The following is a 14,971-nucleotide window of genomic DNA, read 5'->3' as shown; positions in this document are numbered from 1 at the left end:
AAACCGTGTGGTGATCTCTGGGGCTTGGTTACAAAGCTGCAATCTGGGCTGCCTTATTTAACCTGTCTACTCAACTGGACAGAAAACCCCCTTCCCTTTTAAGAGGCTGTTTCCTGGATCCCATTTCTCTCAGCTGATACTAACACAAAAGAAGTTCTCTTTAAGGAACAGGTCTGGTGTAAGAGCAAAGAATGAGAGAAATCTGCTTCCCTTGGGTGAAAGGGGCCATATCTGATGCAGAAAGACTTCCTGGACCGAGACAACTGTACCTAAGGGGAAAGTTCAGAGCAGTGCTCTGCTGTTCCAGGGGTAGACAGGGCCTGACAAAAATCTCTCCAAGTCCGCGGACAGGCTGTACTAGACCTGGACTTCCCAGGACTTTCCAGCCAGGCAGTCAGAGACAGGATGTCCTGCTGTGTCTGCAGGCTCTTCCAGTTTCTAGAGACCCCAGAGCCTGGCCCAATGGCACATGTCGGGAATCCTAGCTACCTGGGAGGCTGAGGCAAGAGGATCCCCAGTCCAAGCAATTGATACCCTGGCTCAGAATAAAACTTAAAAGGGGTTGGGTGCTCGCTTCGGCAGCACATATACTAAAATTGGAACAATACAGAGAAGATTAGCATGGCCCCTGCGCAAGGATGACACGCAAATTCGTGAGGCGTTCCATATTTAAAAAAAAAAAAAAGGGGGTTGGGGATAGGGCTCAACAGTAAAGGACTCCTGGGTTCAATGGGGCGGGGATCCCTGGAGTAGGAAAATGTAGAGTTTGGTGGAGTTTGGAGGACGGTGATCCCTTTGACTCACAGATAAAAGTCAGAATGAGGCAAATCAGAATTAATCTACAATAAACAAGAAGAGAGATTGCAGGGGGGTGCTTTTTTGTCCCATCATTTCCATCTGCTCTGAAAGAGGATCCCCTACACACACACAGCAGAGTACCCCTCTTGCCCTGATTAGTACATTCTGAGTCTGTGTAAGGTCTGCAGGCCTCCAAGAATTAGTTCACCACAAAGGGTCTCTAAAGTTGGGTCTCCACACTGCTTCCAGACTTTTCAGGTACTAAGAATAACTTGACTCAGACATGGAGGGTTGCCCAAACAAATGCTCCCAAGTCTTACTTAGAGAAGAAGAGTCCTATAAGAGTAGGAACACCCAGTTAAAACATAAAGTTGGTTGTACTAGCTTATATTATCCCAAAAATTTATTTCCCAAAGAGAATATTGCTGGAATTTAATATTGCTGCAATCTGGGCTGCCTTATTTAACCTGTATTGATATTAAAGATCTCTGATGGGATCAGTGAAAGAGACATGAATCTCCACTACAGTGGATATTTTAAATGGCTGGTAAGTCCTCCTTTTTCTAATTTTTTTGCTGTATGCACAACTATAACCCACGTATTTTGGAGAGTATCATACACTACACAATGACTTTGCTGAAATTTTTAATTTAAGAAACTCCATTGTGAGCTGATATAGGAAATGTATTAAAATACCTTGAAATGCTCTTCCATTTCACCCAAAGATAATCTTGATATTGAACTCATTTGTGACTTAGGCTATTTTATTACAATTTGTCCAAATGTTTACATGGAGAAGAGACTCCTAATAGCCTGAATATTAGCTCTCTCTTTCCATACTGGGAGGAGAGAGATGGTTGCATCTTCATTTTCTTTAAAATCTTCAAGATAATACAATGTTCCCTGTGACTTCTTTGAAAGAAACATTCCTTAAGAACTCTCTATCCCAGGTATGTGCAATGTCCTGGGATACTAGAGTCAACAGACAGACTATGTCCTATGCCTTCACAGATTGACCAGTCAGGTTTTAGTTTTCCAAGTATTGGTCTTTCAAATCTATTTATAGCACATTCTTCTCCTGGTTGAAATAATTCAGTACTATACTCTTAAAAACAAACAAACAAACAAACAAACAAACAAAAAACCTGTTCACCTGGAAACCATCATGATTCTTTCAGGTAGTGCATGATCCCTGGCTGACACAGAGGCTGAATGCAGGGCCCTCTGAAGACATCCAATCTGCCTTCTGTCTATCTAATGGAGGTTAATGATTCCTATTCCCAGACTCTTTTCTCTTTGTGTTTCTCGGAATACCTAGGCAAGCTCTGGAATTGCTTATTATGCAAGTAGTAACCAAACCCAAGTCTTCAACTGTGTTTGTGTTTTTATTGTTTCCCTAGGCCCAACATCTCTCTGCTTCAGTATGGTCGGAGGGATGTGCAAAAGTAGAGTAGATGGGCAAAGAGAAAGAGCCTTATTCCCACTGACTTCAACTGACAAGCAATGCCTGTGCTCACGCTCTAGGGAAGGGGCAAAGTCTACAGCAGCTTTCCTTCTTACTCAAAAGGCAACTCTCCTGACTTCTAGGAATCTTCCTTTGTTCTTCTAGGAGTCCACTGCCTCCCTCCCTTCCTTCCTCAAGTAGCTTCAGGACCTAGACCCACTCCCCTTCTTTCCTGCCTTCTTGCCAGATGGACTCTCTCAGAAAGAGTCATATCCTTGGTTCTCAAAGGAAAGATAAAAGGGGAAAAGAAATTCCAAACATTGAACCCTAACTTCACACTCAGGGTCCCCTTTCTTCATTGTACTTTTTAAAAGGGAATTTCCAGAACCTAACCAGGCACAGTATAGTTGAAAGTGTATCTCTGGCCTTGTCCTGTGGAAAGAAAAATAACAGTGGCCCATGAGGCCAGATTAGCTTCTTTCCATGACTGAGATTTCTTCGTGTGTTAATGTGAGTTGTGACATGCCTGGCTAAATGACACACCCATCCTTACAAGGATATAATAATCAACCCTTATATCTATGTGTCACTTTTATGTTTTATAAAGTCCATTTGTGTTTGAGTTTCACAATGTTGTGAGGCAGTTTTTATTATTAAGATAGTTGTAGCTGGGAGCTCTGGCATATGCCTCTAATCCCAGCTACTTAGGAGGCTGAGACAGGAAGATCACAAATTCTAGTCCCACCCAGATACCTTAGAGACACCCTGTGTTAGAAAAAAAAAGGGGGGGGGGTTTGGGATACAGTTCCATAGTAAAGCACACCTGGGTTCAATCCCTAGTACTTAAAAAAAAGTATACTGGAAGAAATTGAAGCTAATTGAAGTTAAGGGACTTGCCTGTCAAGTTACAGGGAAGAAATAGAAACTAGCACTAGGGCTTAAATCTTCTTGCTCCACTAAAGTTAGAAAGAGCTTACTTTAACTTCATAGTGTTATTCTGTGGTGTTTTCCAATTATTTTAATCTTGAAAAATGTTTTCCTCAAGAATCTTTACCTTCAATATACCACTTTTTATCCAGAGAACAAAGGTAAGTCTGTTCAATAGTTATCTAGCTATGTAACAAATTACCCCAAAAGTTAATGGCTTAAAACAACAAACATTTATTATCTGTGGGTCAGGTATCTGGGAGAGCTCAGCTGGGTATTTCTGCCTCAGAGCCTCCCATAAGATTGCTGTCCTGTCAAGAAGTCCTATAAAGGCCTGTCTGGAGCTGGAGGACCTGTTGCCAGATTTCACCTACATTCCTGGCCAATGAGGACTGGATGATTGGCAAAGGCCTCAGTTTCTGGCTAAGTAGACCTCTCCGTAGGGCTGCCGGACTAAGGACAACATGCAGCAAGTGATCTAGGAAAAAGAAAAAGAGACCAAGTGGCACTCTTCATTAGAGGCAAGACACTAAAAAGCAGGTCACATTCAAGAGAAAATGGATTAGACTCCATCTTTTAAAAGAAGACTATCCCAGAATTGTTGAAAATACTTTGAAACCACCTCAACTAGTTAGGATTTAAGTTTCACATAAAAGAAAATATCTCTTTTTCTCACAACTTCTTTTTCCACTTTCACTTTGTATGACCTTGCCTTGGTTGAGTAACTATCCTGCACAAGACAGTAGGCTCAGAGCTGAGAGCAATCTAAGACAGGACTCTTCTTGATGCCACTGTTGGCGACGCTGATGGTAATTAAGAATTCCACAGCTTACTATGTGCCAAGCACTGTTCTACAACTTCACATACATTTATTTCATTCTCCCAATAACTTAATGAAGTAGAGGCAGTTATCATCCCTATTTTACAAACGAGAATACTGAAACACAGAAAAGTAGTCATTTAATCAAGATCACACAGTCAGACAGGGATACAACTATGATTTACTCCAAGAAATCTGGCTCTAGAGCCCTGCTCTCAATTGATATATGATCTCCTGATTGTGGCAAAGATAATTTCTAAGATCCTCCCATTCATTTGAGACCATTTGGTTTGGGGAGAAAGTATGTCAAGTCCTTACAGATCAAATAAATAACACAGGAAGAGAAGAAAAGTCCTGGAAGGAAAAAAAAAAAAATCAAGAGCTGAGCCATAGTGTCAAGTGCAAAGCCCAAAGTTGCAATTGATTAGATAAATTATTACAAACTATGGACCCATATCCAAGACTTAGAAGAAAGGTATGAACTTATGAAATGTTGTTGTTTAAAGATGATAACATACACCATATGATTATGTAACTACACTAATGGGTTTTCAGGAACCTTCACATTTCTGTAGTTAGTTAATACAAGTAGATTTTTCTTAAACAGCTTATTGATAATTAACAGTTTATTGATAATTATGATAGTATTTTCATAATTTATTCACCCCTAAAAAGAACACTCCACCAGAGAAAGAAGTTGTGCTCCATTTGTGTATAATGTGTCAAAATGCATTCTACTGTTATGTATAACTCATTAGAACAAATTAAAAAATAAAAAAACTCCATATTTAAGAGGTGAAAGGAATTTGTGTACTGGTTTTCTTCCTGAATACAAAATATCTGCCAAATACATAAGGTAGTTATGCCTCAATTTCTTTTGGCTATCCCAAGGTAGACAAAAGCAATAGCATTGGAGACGTAATAGGGATTCTCTATAAAATATAGTGCACCTATTTAAATTGCATAGTAAAAACACTCTTCTTACAATAGGAAAGGCTCCAGCTGTGAATGTGTGTCATCCAAACTAGCCCTTATTATTCAAAGTGTATGGAAATAGAAGCCCTGGAAGAGGCTTTGACTTCAGAATCTGGCTGAACACCAGTAGATACTGAACACCAGGGAGACATTAGGCTCGACTTTGTTGCATCTTTGAGTATAGGATTCAATAGAAAAGTCTACTTTAGGGCAACAGGACAAAGGATGCACATCTAGACAGTTCATCTTTGGTGACTGAAGGGAGAGCAAACGCTCCTAGATAAACTTTACCGTTTGTGGAACAACTCCAGGACCATCTCTGGGATGCCAAAGGCTATACTTCAGGAACACACCCCATCCCTTTGGTCATTCTGCTCACACTGCCACTACTTTCCAGTCCAATTTTCCATTAATAAATGAGGGATTTGTATTACTGTGTTTTCTACAGATCTTAAGAAGGACTACATTAGGGAGAATGTTTTTCTCTAAAGCTTGTAGTCTAAATGCTGCAGAACAAAATACACACTTTCTGTCAAAAAAGTAAGTGTACTGGAAAACCAGCTTAAAAAAAAAAGTCATACTGAGAAGGGAGAGGAATACTTTGCATGTATCTGTGTGTGTGGTAAGAGGGAGGAAATTTAGTGCAGAGAAAGCTGTTCAAATTAGTCTAAAATAGAGTTTTTAGATGAAATCTACCATTTACCTCTGTTGTTATTACACAGTACTATTGTCAATGAATAACAAAGGATCCACTGTCTCTTTAAGCTATTCAGTGCCAGGAGTTCCCAAGTGGAATTTCATCTCAAATCTCTCTCTCTCTCTCTCTGTGTGTGTGTGTGTGTGTGTGTGTGTGTGTGTGTGTCCTCCAATCGCCAGCTTAAGGACAGAGCAATGGGGCTCTTTCCAAGTTGATGCTGATTTAATAAAATACTCATCTACATGATATTAGACTCCAAAGGGTTTCAAATGCACCCCTAGTCTGTTACCTTCAGGAGTATTTCCAAGAAGAACTGTCTTCAAACAGACCAGAGACTCTGAGCAGTGAGGGAATTCTGGAGAATGATTTCCCCTTACCTGTCTTCCTGCTATCTCTCCAGTAGGGAAGAGAAGGTAGATTAAAGTGCTCACAAGCTTTGGAAAGATGCTGAATGCACAACAGCTTCTGGGGAAAGAGCTTTGAGTTTCAGAATCCTGAGAGTGAACCAAAAAGAAAATAAATCACCAACTAGGAGAATTGAGCTTGCACTTCAGCACAGTGAGCAGGAGAAGTGAATGCTGCTGAGACATCTGAGAGACATGTCCAGGGCCCTTTCCTTCCACTCCATATCCCTCAGGCTGCCTCCTTGACTTTTCCTTTTTAGGGAAAGAAACACAATGAAAATCAAAAGGCCAGTTTCACCCTCCCTTTCACCACACACATTCTCTTTTGTCTTTCACTGTTGACGTTTTGTTGCCTATGAGCATTTAAAAAAAAAAAAAAAAAAGTGGTATCTCAAGTCACTTGCTGTGACTTTTTGTTGTTTTGTTTTAAAATCATGGCCCCTTTAACTGTATTGGTTGGTTGGCAGTCTTAATCGGATACTTACAGTTGTTAATGCCATAAAATTTGTGAGCCAAAATAAAAAATTTATCTTAGCCTCTGTTGCTTGAGCTGGAGAGTTAGCTTCCCCCGCTGTGCTAACTCTCACGGAAAAGCTGTTCTTGTTGCACATACATAGGACTAAACCAAACCAACCAAGATAAAGGGAATTAGGTGTCCACCTTCCTCTTTTCCCTTCCTCCCAGTTTCATGGAGCCAGTTATAACTGGTGGCCAGCTGGAGTTCTGGATAGAAGTAAATTAACTGGAAACCTCAAGTCACAGCTGCAGTCAACTGGAAAAAAAGGAGAGGGTGCCAGTACAGCATGGACCCAGAGTATGGCTCTGGGGGCTGCCCACTTAACTCCCAGCACATCAGCACTCAGTGTGGCAAGCATGAAGACCCTCTGCCCTCCACACATTTGCTTGTGGGGTAGAGTCCAGGACACTGGCTTTCACACTTCTCAAATGCTCAAAGGTGAAGAGCTCAGATGGGATGCCTCCTAAAGGATTTGTGAGAAGTGCCTTTCCACACTTCTAACTTAGAATAAATATTATTAACTACCAACCAATTTAGTTCTTGAGAAAAAGCTTCAATCTTAGCTCCATGTTTTCTATGGATAAACAATACTAGGCCCTCCCCCTTTTATCATTATCATCATCATCATCCCAGCCTAGAAATAACATTTCTACTTATATGTACATTTTGTTTTCTTAGGAAGAAAGAATAAATAAAATGTTGCTTGGCCTTTTAAGACTGAAGATGGATAGGTAAATGTTTAAAAATAAAAAAGAAAAGGTTTTTATTTGTTGCAATAAAGTACAATTGCATGATAATAGGCTTGCCTCTTCCTCGGTTCTTTTATTTAAAAAAAAATAAAGGGAGTAGAGAAAAGGAAGAAGTGAAGGAAGGAAGGAGGGAGGAGGGAAAGAGAAGAAGGTAGGTAGAGAGTGAGGGAGAAAAGAAAAAGAGGTGAGGGCTTAGTTAGTTAGTTAGTTCTTATTGTTTACAACTAGGATTTAAATTACATCGTCCAGTATAGCATAGTCTTCTTTGAATAGTTGCCTCTCTTTAGGACACATACCTTAGTCTTGCTTAGACAAAAATTCAGAAGAGTTTGAAACTTCCTGGGAACTTCACAAACTAGAGAGAAAAAAGACAGGGCAGGTTTTCATCCTTTTTTTTTTTTTTTCCCTATTAAACCATGCTAGTGGGTATATATTCTACAATAATTTTCTTCAGGTAATTTCATCTTATTGAATTTGTGAAAATTCAGTTTTAACCTGTTTTTTTTTTTTAATTTTCTAAGAAACAAAACAAACCCACACTTTCTTTACCTACATTACCCTGAAGAATCTGCTGAATTCTATTGATTTTTCTCTCTTTGAGCACAAGCTCATTAACCTGCACCACTAAGGGGATAACAATATTTCACTGGGCATATAACTGAGAGTCTGAAAACAAAAAGCCTTCTCCATGGGATTTCCCCCCATGCACACACTTTTTCTCCCCCTTCCTCATGTCAACTGAAGAAACTAAGGCTTTGCTTCCTTAACCCTCAAGACTTTTCCATCTTCAAATTCATCCTTCTTCATAGTGATGTTTAGCAAAGTCAGAGCTCCCATCTTTCCACAATTCTCTGCACCGCTACTGGGGTAGGGTGGGGGGAATCAAACAGTAGTATTAGTATCAGGGAGCTCCAGGGCCTACTCTAAGCTAATGGAACCAGGGGCTGAGGAGCGATCTTGGATATATGAAAATGAGGTCTTCCAAGTACCCCAGAGATTTCCTCACCAGGAAAAAGCGATCAGGAAAATATGAGACAACACAGACATCAGAAGCAGCCCGCTAGACAAGACTATGCAAGAAGCGCTAAAAATCAGGGCTGCATTTCTTTTATCTTCCCAAAGCAGGAGAATAAGAGATGTGAAGCCCACTCTTTCCACGAAGAAAAAAAAAGTAACAACTATTTCACCCAAGAAACCGATATAACATTTTTTTTTCCTGTGGTCTTGACTTTTATTATTTGAGATCTCCAATGAGATCAGATGATCTGTACCCTTTCATTCAAGGCAACAGACGTCTTCAAACTGTTTTTTAATTTGATTTATCCTTTGAAACAGAAAGTGCATTACATTTAACTGGTCTTGCAAAGGGGGCGGGGGTGGGGTTTCTTCTCTTTACAAACCGAATTCCTTATATAAATTAATAAAGGTTAAAGATGCTAATATATCACCATTATTAGCTTAAAAAAGAAAACAATTTACATATTCTATAGTATTCTTATGATACAAAACACTTCAAATTCAATTACAGCAACTAAATGGACTTTTATGTTCGTACTCAGAGCGGTTGTAACAATTCCCACCATCTACTTTAACACGCATTTTTATCAGAATGGAGTTAAATTAAATACAAGCTATTGTAGTCCCTCCCTCCCCAATACTTTCTTTAAATCACTAATAAATAGCAACAAACGACTGTGCAATTTCAGGGGGAATCGGAGAGGCAGGTGTGAGGTCCTCCCGAGTTCCCACGACTTCAGCTTCAAGTCCGGGGGGCGGGGCCCCGGTGCAGGACCAGGGGGTGGGCAGGACAGCACGGGAAAGGATCAAGGAGGAAAAGTGAGGTTCCACAAAACCAAACCCGGAAAAGGAGTGAGGGCAGCCGGGTCCGGGAAGGATGATGACATTCTTTTCTAGGATTCCCAATTTAATTTTAAAAATAAAAAGGGGATGTGTGGTGTGAATAGCTCTTAAAAGGGGAAGGGAGGAAAGGAGGGGGGAATCCATCGATTTATAACAAATTCAAAAAAGCATTTTACATTTTAAATATTCACAATAAAGTAACTTCTAGTCAGTGTGACTCACGATTTATTTACACAGAGCCTTCAACAGGTTACTTTAGTCGGCACAGCAGTGTATAGGGGGAGAAATGTCCCTCTTCCCGTCTGTGGCGGCCGCCCGCCCGCGTGGCTCCGAGGTCCCCCGCGCGGTGAGTGTCAACCCTTCAAAAGCACCCCTCAGCGCCCCGACCCGACCGCCCGCGGAAGGAGGCAAAAGCAGGGGAACAGTGGAGACCCAGGCGTGCGACGGCGCGGACGGGTCTGGGGACCCGAGCTGGGTGGGGCGGCGGCTCGGCTGCGGGGTCCCGCTGCGTTCTTTCTGCAGTGCCTTGGGGTTCTGGTTTGCTCTCCGGTCCACCCCCGAGTCTCTCTCCTCAGCCCCCAACCCGCCACAACTTCTAGGTTAAAAAAATAGATATGTACATCTCAGAAAATAGTAAAGGGCCCCGCGGGCCGGGCCGCTCCTCCGGGCCCGAGGCGCGGGCAGGCGGGGTCCCGGCCGCGGAGGCTGCAGCCGGGAGACGGGGGCCGGCGACCCGCGCTCAGGACGAGCCCTCGTTCTCGGACGCGTGCAGCGGGAGGCCGCCGCCGCCGCTGCTGGATTTGTGCTTCTTCAGCAGCTGCGTGATTTTCTCGTCGTCTGAGTTGGGGTCCAGAGGCTTGTTGTAGTCGTCGTCTTCTTCCTCGTTCTCCGAGGCCCCCTTGAGCCGCTCGGTCTCCGAGTCCTGCTTCTTCTTGGCTGTGGCCATCTCGGCCGCGTGCTTCTTCCTCCACTTGGTCCGGCGGTTCTGGAACCAGACCTGAGGCACCGAGAAAGGGAAGCAGAGGGGAGACGGGGAGACGGGGGGGCGCGAGGAACTTAACCGGAGCAGACGCAGGCGGCGACCTCGCTCCCACGTCTCGGGGTTCCTCCAGTTGGCCCCTACGGCCTTCGCCCTCCCTGAGAAACCTCCCCTGTCTGCACCGTCCAAGTCAGTCTCCATCGCCCCGGGTTCCCCAGAGTAACAGGCACCAACAAACTGATTGCCGTTGCCATAGCAATAGTAACACAAGAGGTTGTCTGTGAGTGATTTCTCAGAAGAGTTAAAAAAAAAAAAAAAAAAAAAAAAAACTTGGGAAACTTAAAATAAGTTTCCCTAAAAATGAGTTCGCCCTCTTACTTTCTAGCTTGAAGTAGAAAACTTTTTCCCCCCTTTTCCTAAGGTTTCCCCAGAGGCTGTCATTTTCCTTATTTACCTTCTTAGATTAAGGGATTCCAAACAACTTAAAGTATACTTGCTTTTCAGTGTGATTTGTGGGAAAAGGCATAGCATTTACCCCAATCACCTCTGTTCTCCTTTTTGCTTTTGGACATTTAATTGTTTCACTTATTTTAGACCTGAATGTCACAAACATTGTAGATAAGTTCCCTCCCTGCCCCTTCGATGTAAGTGAAAACTAGTATTGTTATCTGTCATTTTTTAAATGTGAAATGTTGCCAATTACATTATTTTCTATTGTCCTCCTATTCTTTCAAACATTGTTTTAATATTGCTCCTACTGAAGACATGATTCTATATACAAATATTTTTAAACCTATTAATATTTGATGTCTCTGATACTCATATTTTAACCTAAAGCATCAGCAATAAGCAAGGGATCTTCCAATGATATCAAATTATCCTTTTTATGCATACCATCTTTTCTGTATTTAATCCAGAGAATCAGAATTATTTTTTAAAAGTGATTTTGATTTCCTTTATACTGCAATAAATTCACGTCTAGCCATGCAGACATTTACAGTGACACACGAAGACCTCCAGATTATTATGATAGGGTCTATACCAGCCCATAGAAAAAAATAATTTCAAATGTGATGGTATTGTAATGGCCACATGCAAAATCACTCCTAAAATGTATGTTATGATGTTTTTCCAGGAGGAAATACATTCTAACCAGCAGGCATTATTAATGCTATTCCTACTTAATTTAAAAAGAAACAATATAATGAAAGCAGACACACATCCCAAAGAAACAACTACAAGAAACTGAAAGAGAGGAACAAAATACTGAAAATACAGGAAACAGATTGAATTTACACAACTGGCTCAATCTCTTTATTTTTCAGGAAAAGATTTCTAAAATTTGATTCCCTAGAAATATACTATATAACTCAATTATAAGCCATGTGACATTTTAATTACAAATTGTTGCCATAAACTGCAATATCTTAAATCTGTTGATAAATCTGTTTTAAACAGAATTCAACCTATAATACAGTAATAAATTTGTCAATTCATTTAGAAAAATCACTATTCAAAACTGATGCCTTTAAGCTAAAAGCAGGTTCATAGGCGGTTAAGTGGTAGATCTGTGGATTTAATTTTTAATCTGCAAGTTAATATAGGAGAACTGTAATGCTGATCTACATTAGAAAATTATATTACTAGTAGAGCCTAAATTGACAAAATCCTGAATTTGAATGTTTTTATAAAAAGAGTAAGTAGAAGCTATTTAACTGGCCTGATCTATTCTCTGAACTTATATTTCCTTAATACTTTTATTCTCTAATAATGACGACTTCCTCTGGTTCGTGCTACTATCTAGATTAACCTAATTTCAAAGTCTGGAACTAGATTCCTTTTGTTCATTCATCAACAGTGTCCTCAGGCAAGACCTAGAGTCTTTGTAACCCCAGGCCCCTTCACTTCTCTTAACTTCTCCCTAGGCTACTCAGACTGATACCGCCCCCCCCCCCATCCCTGTGGCAGTTTGGTGTGTGTGTGTGTGTGTGTGTGTGTGTGTGTGTGTCCCCTTGCAAACGCATGCGACCCAAGGTACAGGGCCTATTCATGGAGGTTTACAGGGTCCACTCACCTTGACCTGACTCTCCGTCATCCCCAGCGAATAGGCCAAGCGAGCTCTCTCTGGCCCAGCCAAGTATTTCGTTTGTTCGAAGGTCTTCTCCAGAGCAAAGATCTGCTGGCCAGAGAACGTGGGTCTCGTGTGTTTTCTCTTCCCGTCTTTGTCCAACAAAATGGATCCTTGATCTGCAAGAACCCATAAACAACGAGGGGAGGGAGGAAACAATGGATTACAAGGGGCTCCACTGGGGAATTTTTTTAAAAAATCGAAAAACAATGTTTTGGTGGGAAAAGAAAACGTGCACCAGACGTGTGGCGTTTCCAGTCCCACAGAGGTTCTCGGTTTGCCTTTTACACCCACCTGTTTTTTAAAAGCTGGGCGTGTTGGGAGCAGCAGTAAATACCTTCTGCACAACACCAATGTCAAACAGCTAGGGAGTCTACTGCTAAAGTTTTTCGGGGCCAAATCGCGAAGCCTGCGCAAATTAAGGAGGTGTGCGAGATTAAGACTATTCTGATTGCCTCCTGGTCCAGTTGGTTTGCATCGGACCCGAGCCTTTGCGGGGGTATGACTAGTTTTGCCCATTTTTTCTTTTCTTTTTTTCTCTTTCTTGCTTTAACGCTTCCCTAACCTGTGTCCCGGCAACAAAGGGCTCCTTGTTTATGCACAGAAGAGAGCTAAATCGCCCCCCAGTCTAACGCCGCAGCAGCCCAAGGGGAGAGAGGAGGGGGCACCGCCTTTGTTGGCGGCCCCTACGTGGCTATCAAAACCGATACAATAGGTCTCCCTGACACCCCCACCAGCCTCCGCCGCCCGCTGTCCCGGGACTTCCCAAGGGAGCCTCCGCTTGGCTCCCGCAACTTCCTGCAGTTACTACAGTTCAGCCTCACGAAAAGGGATTCGGAGACTTAGAGAAACTTTGGGAACTGAGCCAAAGCAAAGAGCAGAGTAGAAAAGGCCCAAAGCTGGGTCCTGAACGCCACCTGGAAGGCTGAGAGCCTTCGCCGCCGTGTGGTGGCCACTACCCAGAAGACTACTGAAATCTTAGGGCAACTCAGTCGCCTCAGGCAAGGTCTTTGCTGGATGTTACATTGCTCCTAAGCCTCTTAACCTCATTCGTCCCCTGGCTCTTCCTTTCAGTTTGTTAGTGCCACCAGGCCCCTTAGCTTGCCTGGGCTCAATGTGTTCCAGACCCCTGGGGGCGAGATGTGTGGGAAAGCGCAAGGCCGGCAGTAAGAACTGCCTTAGCCCCTCAGCGCCGGTCCCCCTCTAGGGCCGCTGGCCTGTCTTCCATAGGCTCACCGTGGCTCAGTGTACTGGGTGGCGGAGGCGAAAAGGTAAGGTGGGGACGTCCAGGGCGGAGACAGGCATGCAAATACACGCACTTCGCTCGGGCGGTGGAGAGCTCACTGCTGCCTGTCCTCACCGATTTGCAGAGAGGCGGCGGGTCAGATTGGCGAAGGCGAAACGGGGGCCTGTTTGGCAGGCAGTAGCCGGTAAAGCGGCAGTGGTGGGTAGGTTCACAGTGGTCTTTCCCCCTTCCCCATCTCTAACCCAGACTGGGCCTCTGGTCCCAGCTACACAGTTTCAGGATCAGCCAAGGCCTCAGACTTGACACACGCTCATCGAGTTATGTTCACCACAGACACACGCACATGGGCTCACGTGCCACGACTTGGGGACAGTGAGACGCTTGAATGCCAGCTGAGGAAAGGGGGAAAGCCTTGATTCCAGCACTGCTGACTTACTAGGGCGGGCAAGAGGGAGGACCGAACGGCGTGCACACCAAGGGCCACGACCTGAAAACGGACAGAACAAGCACAAAGCACATTCACCAGGACCCTGGCGATCATACTCACGAGGGGTACAGGCCAGGCGTGCATCCCTCCAGGGCGGGCTCTGCATCACTCCTGGCCAGAAGATGGGCGTCCGGCCGGGCAGCTCGGCCAGTGGTTTGGGGTACCGGCCCACCGCGGCCACGGCTGCTGCACTAGGGCTGAAGTAGAGCCCAGGAGGCGGCGGTGGTGGGCTCAGGCTGCTGAAGCGGGGCAGGCCGGCCAGCAGCCCAGCCGGGGATGAGGCAGCTGCCGCGGCCGCAGCAGCAGCGGCAGCCGCCGCAGAGGCGGAGGAAGCAGAAGCTGACGAGGAAGATGAGGAGGAGGAACCAGAGGGAGAGGCTGAGGGCAGGGCGGCTCCAGAGGCCACCGGCATGGAGGGTCGGCTCAGGATGTCGTTGATGCCGTGTGGGGTGGCGGCCGAGAGCTGCTGCGGGGGACTGCCCAGGGACGAGAGCCCCCCTGCGGCTGGGGGCTTCAGGCCGCTGGGGTTGTGGGCGCCCAAAGGCGGGGAGGGCGACGAGGACGAGGAAGACGAGGACGAGGAGGAAGGGGGGCCAGTGGGCAACGGGGGGTAGGCGGCGGGGTACAGCGGGGTCTTCATCTCGGCCATGCTGTGCAGGGCGGCCAGGGGCGGACTGCTGAGCAGGAATGCACTCTGCCGGGTGCCCTCCATCGCCCCCACTGCTAACATCCCACGGCCAGGCCGGAGCCCGTAGCGGCGCAGCGAGGGCGCCGGCCCGTGCCCCCAGCGGGGCTCAGGAGAGCCAGAAGCGCCGAGGGCGCTAGCAAAGAGTCGATCTGCGCACTCGGAGGCGACCTGCCAACTGGGCCGAGAACGCCCCCGCCGAGAGTTGCTCTCGGTGCTGCGCAGTAGAGATGTCCAAACCCGCCACGCGGGAGG

The 14,971-nt window shown here is 44.7% G+C and overlaps 1 protein-coding gene and 1 non-coding gene across 2 annotated transcripts; one reads left to right on the top strand and one right to left on the bottom strand.

Moving 5' to 3' along the window:
- Positions 1–566: 566 nt before the first annotated feature.
- LOC113199070 (U6 spliceosomal RNA) lies at positions 567–673 on the top strand. The gene has a single exon (XR_003302925.1). It is a non-coding gene; the product is annotated as a U6 spliceosomal RNA (small nuclear RNA).
- A 9,257-nt stretch (positions 674–9,930) lies between these two features.
- On the bottom strand, positions 9,931–14,761 carry Nkx6-1 (NK6 homeobox 1). The gene is made up of 3 exons (XM_026411950.2): positions 14,092–14,761; positions 12,245–12,417; positions 9,931–10,188 (listed from the first exon to the last, which is right to left on the bottom strand). The coding sequence occupies exons 1-3, from the start codon at positions 14,759–14,761 to the stop codon at positions 9,931–9,933; spliced, it is 1,101 nt and encodes a 366-aa protein (XP_026267735.2).
- Positions 14,762–14,971: the final 210 nt, after the last annotated feature.

This window comes from Urocitellus parryii, chromosome 10 (genome assembly GCF_045843805.1).
Source record: "Urocitellus parryii isolate mUroPar1 chromosome 10, mUroPar1.hap1, whole genome shotgun sequence".
In the NCBI taxonomy this organism is placed as follows: domain Eukaryota; kingdom Metazoa; phylum Chordata; class Mammalia; order Rodentia; family Sciuridae; genus Urocitellus; species Urocitellus parryii.
Note: the sequence above shows the minus strand (reverse complement) of the source record. Positions and strands in the feature narration are given on the sequence as shown.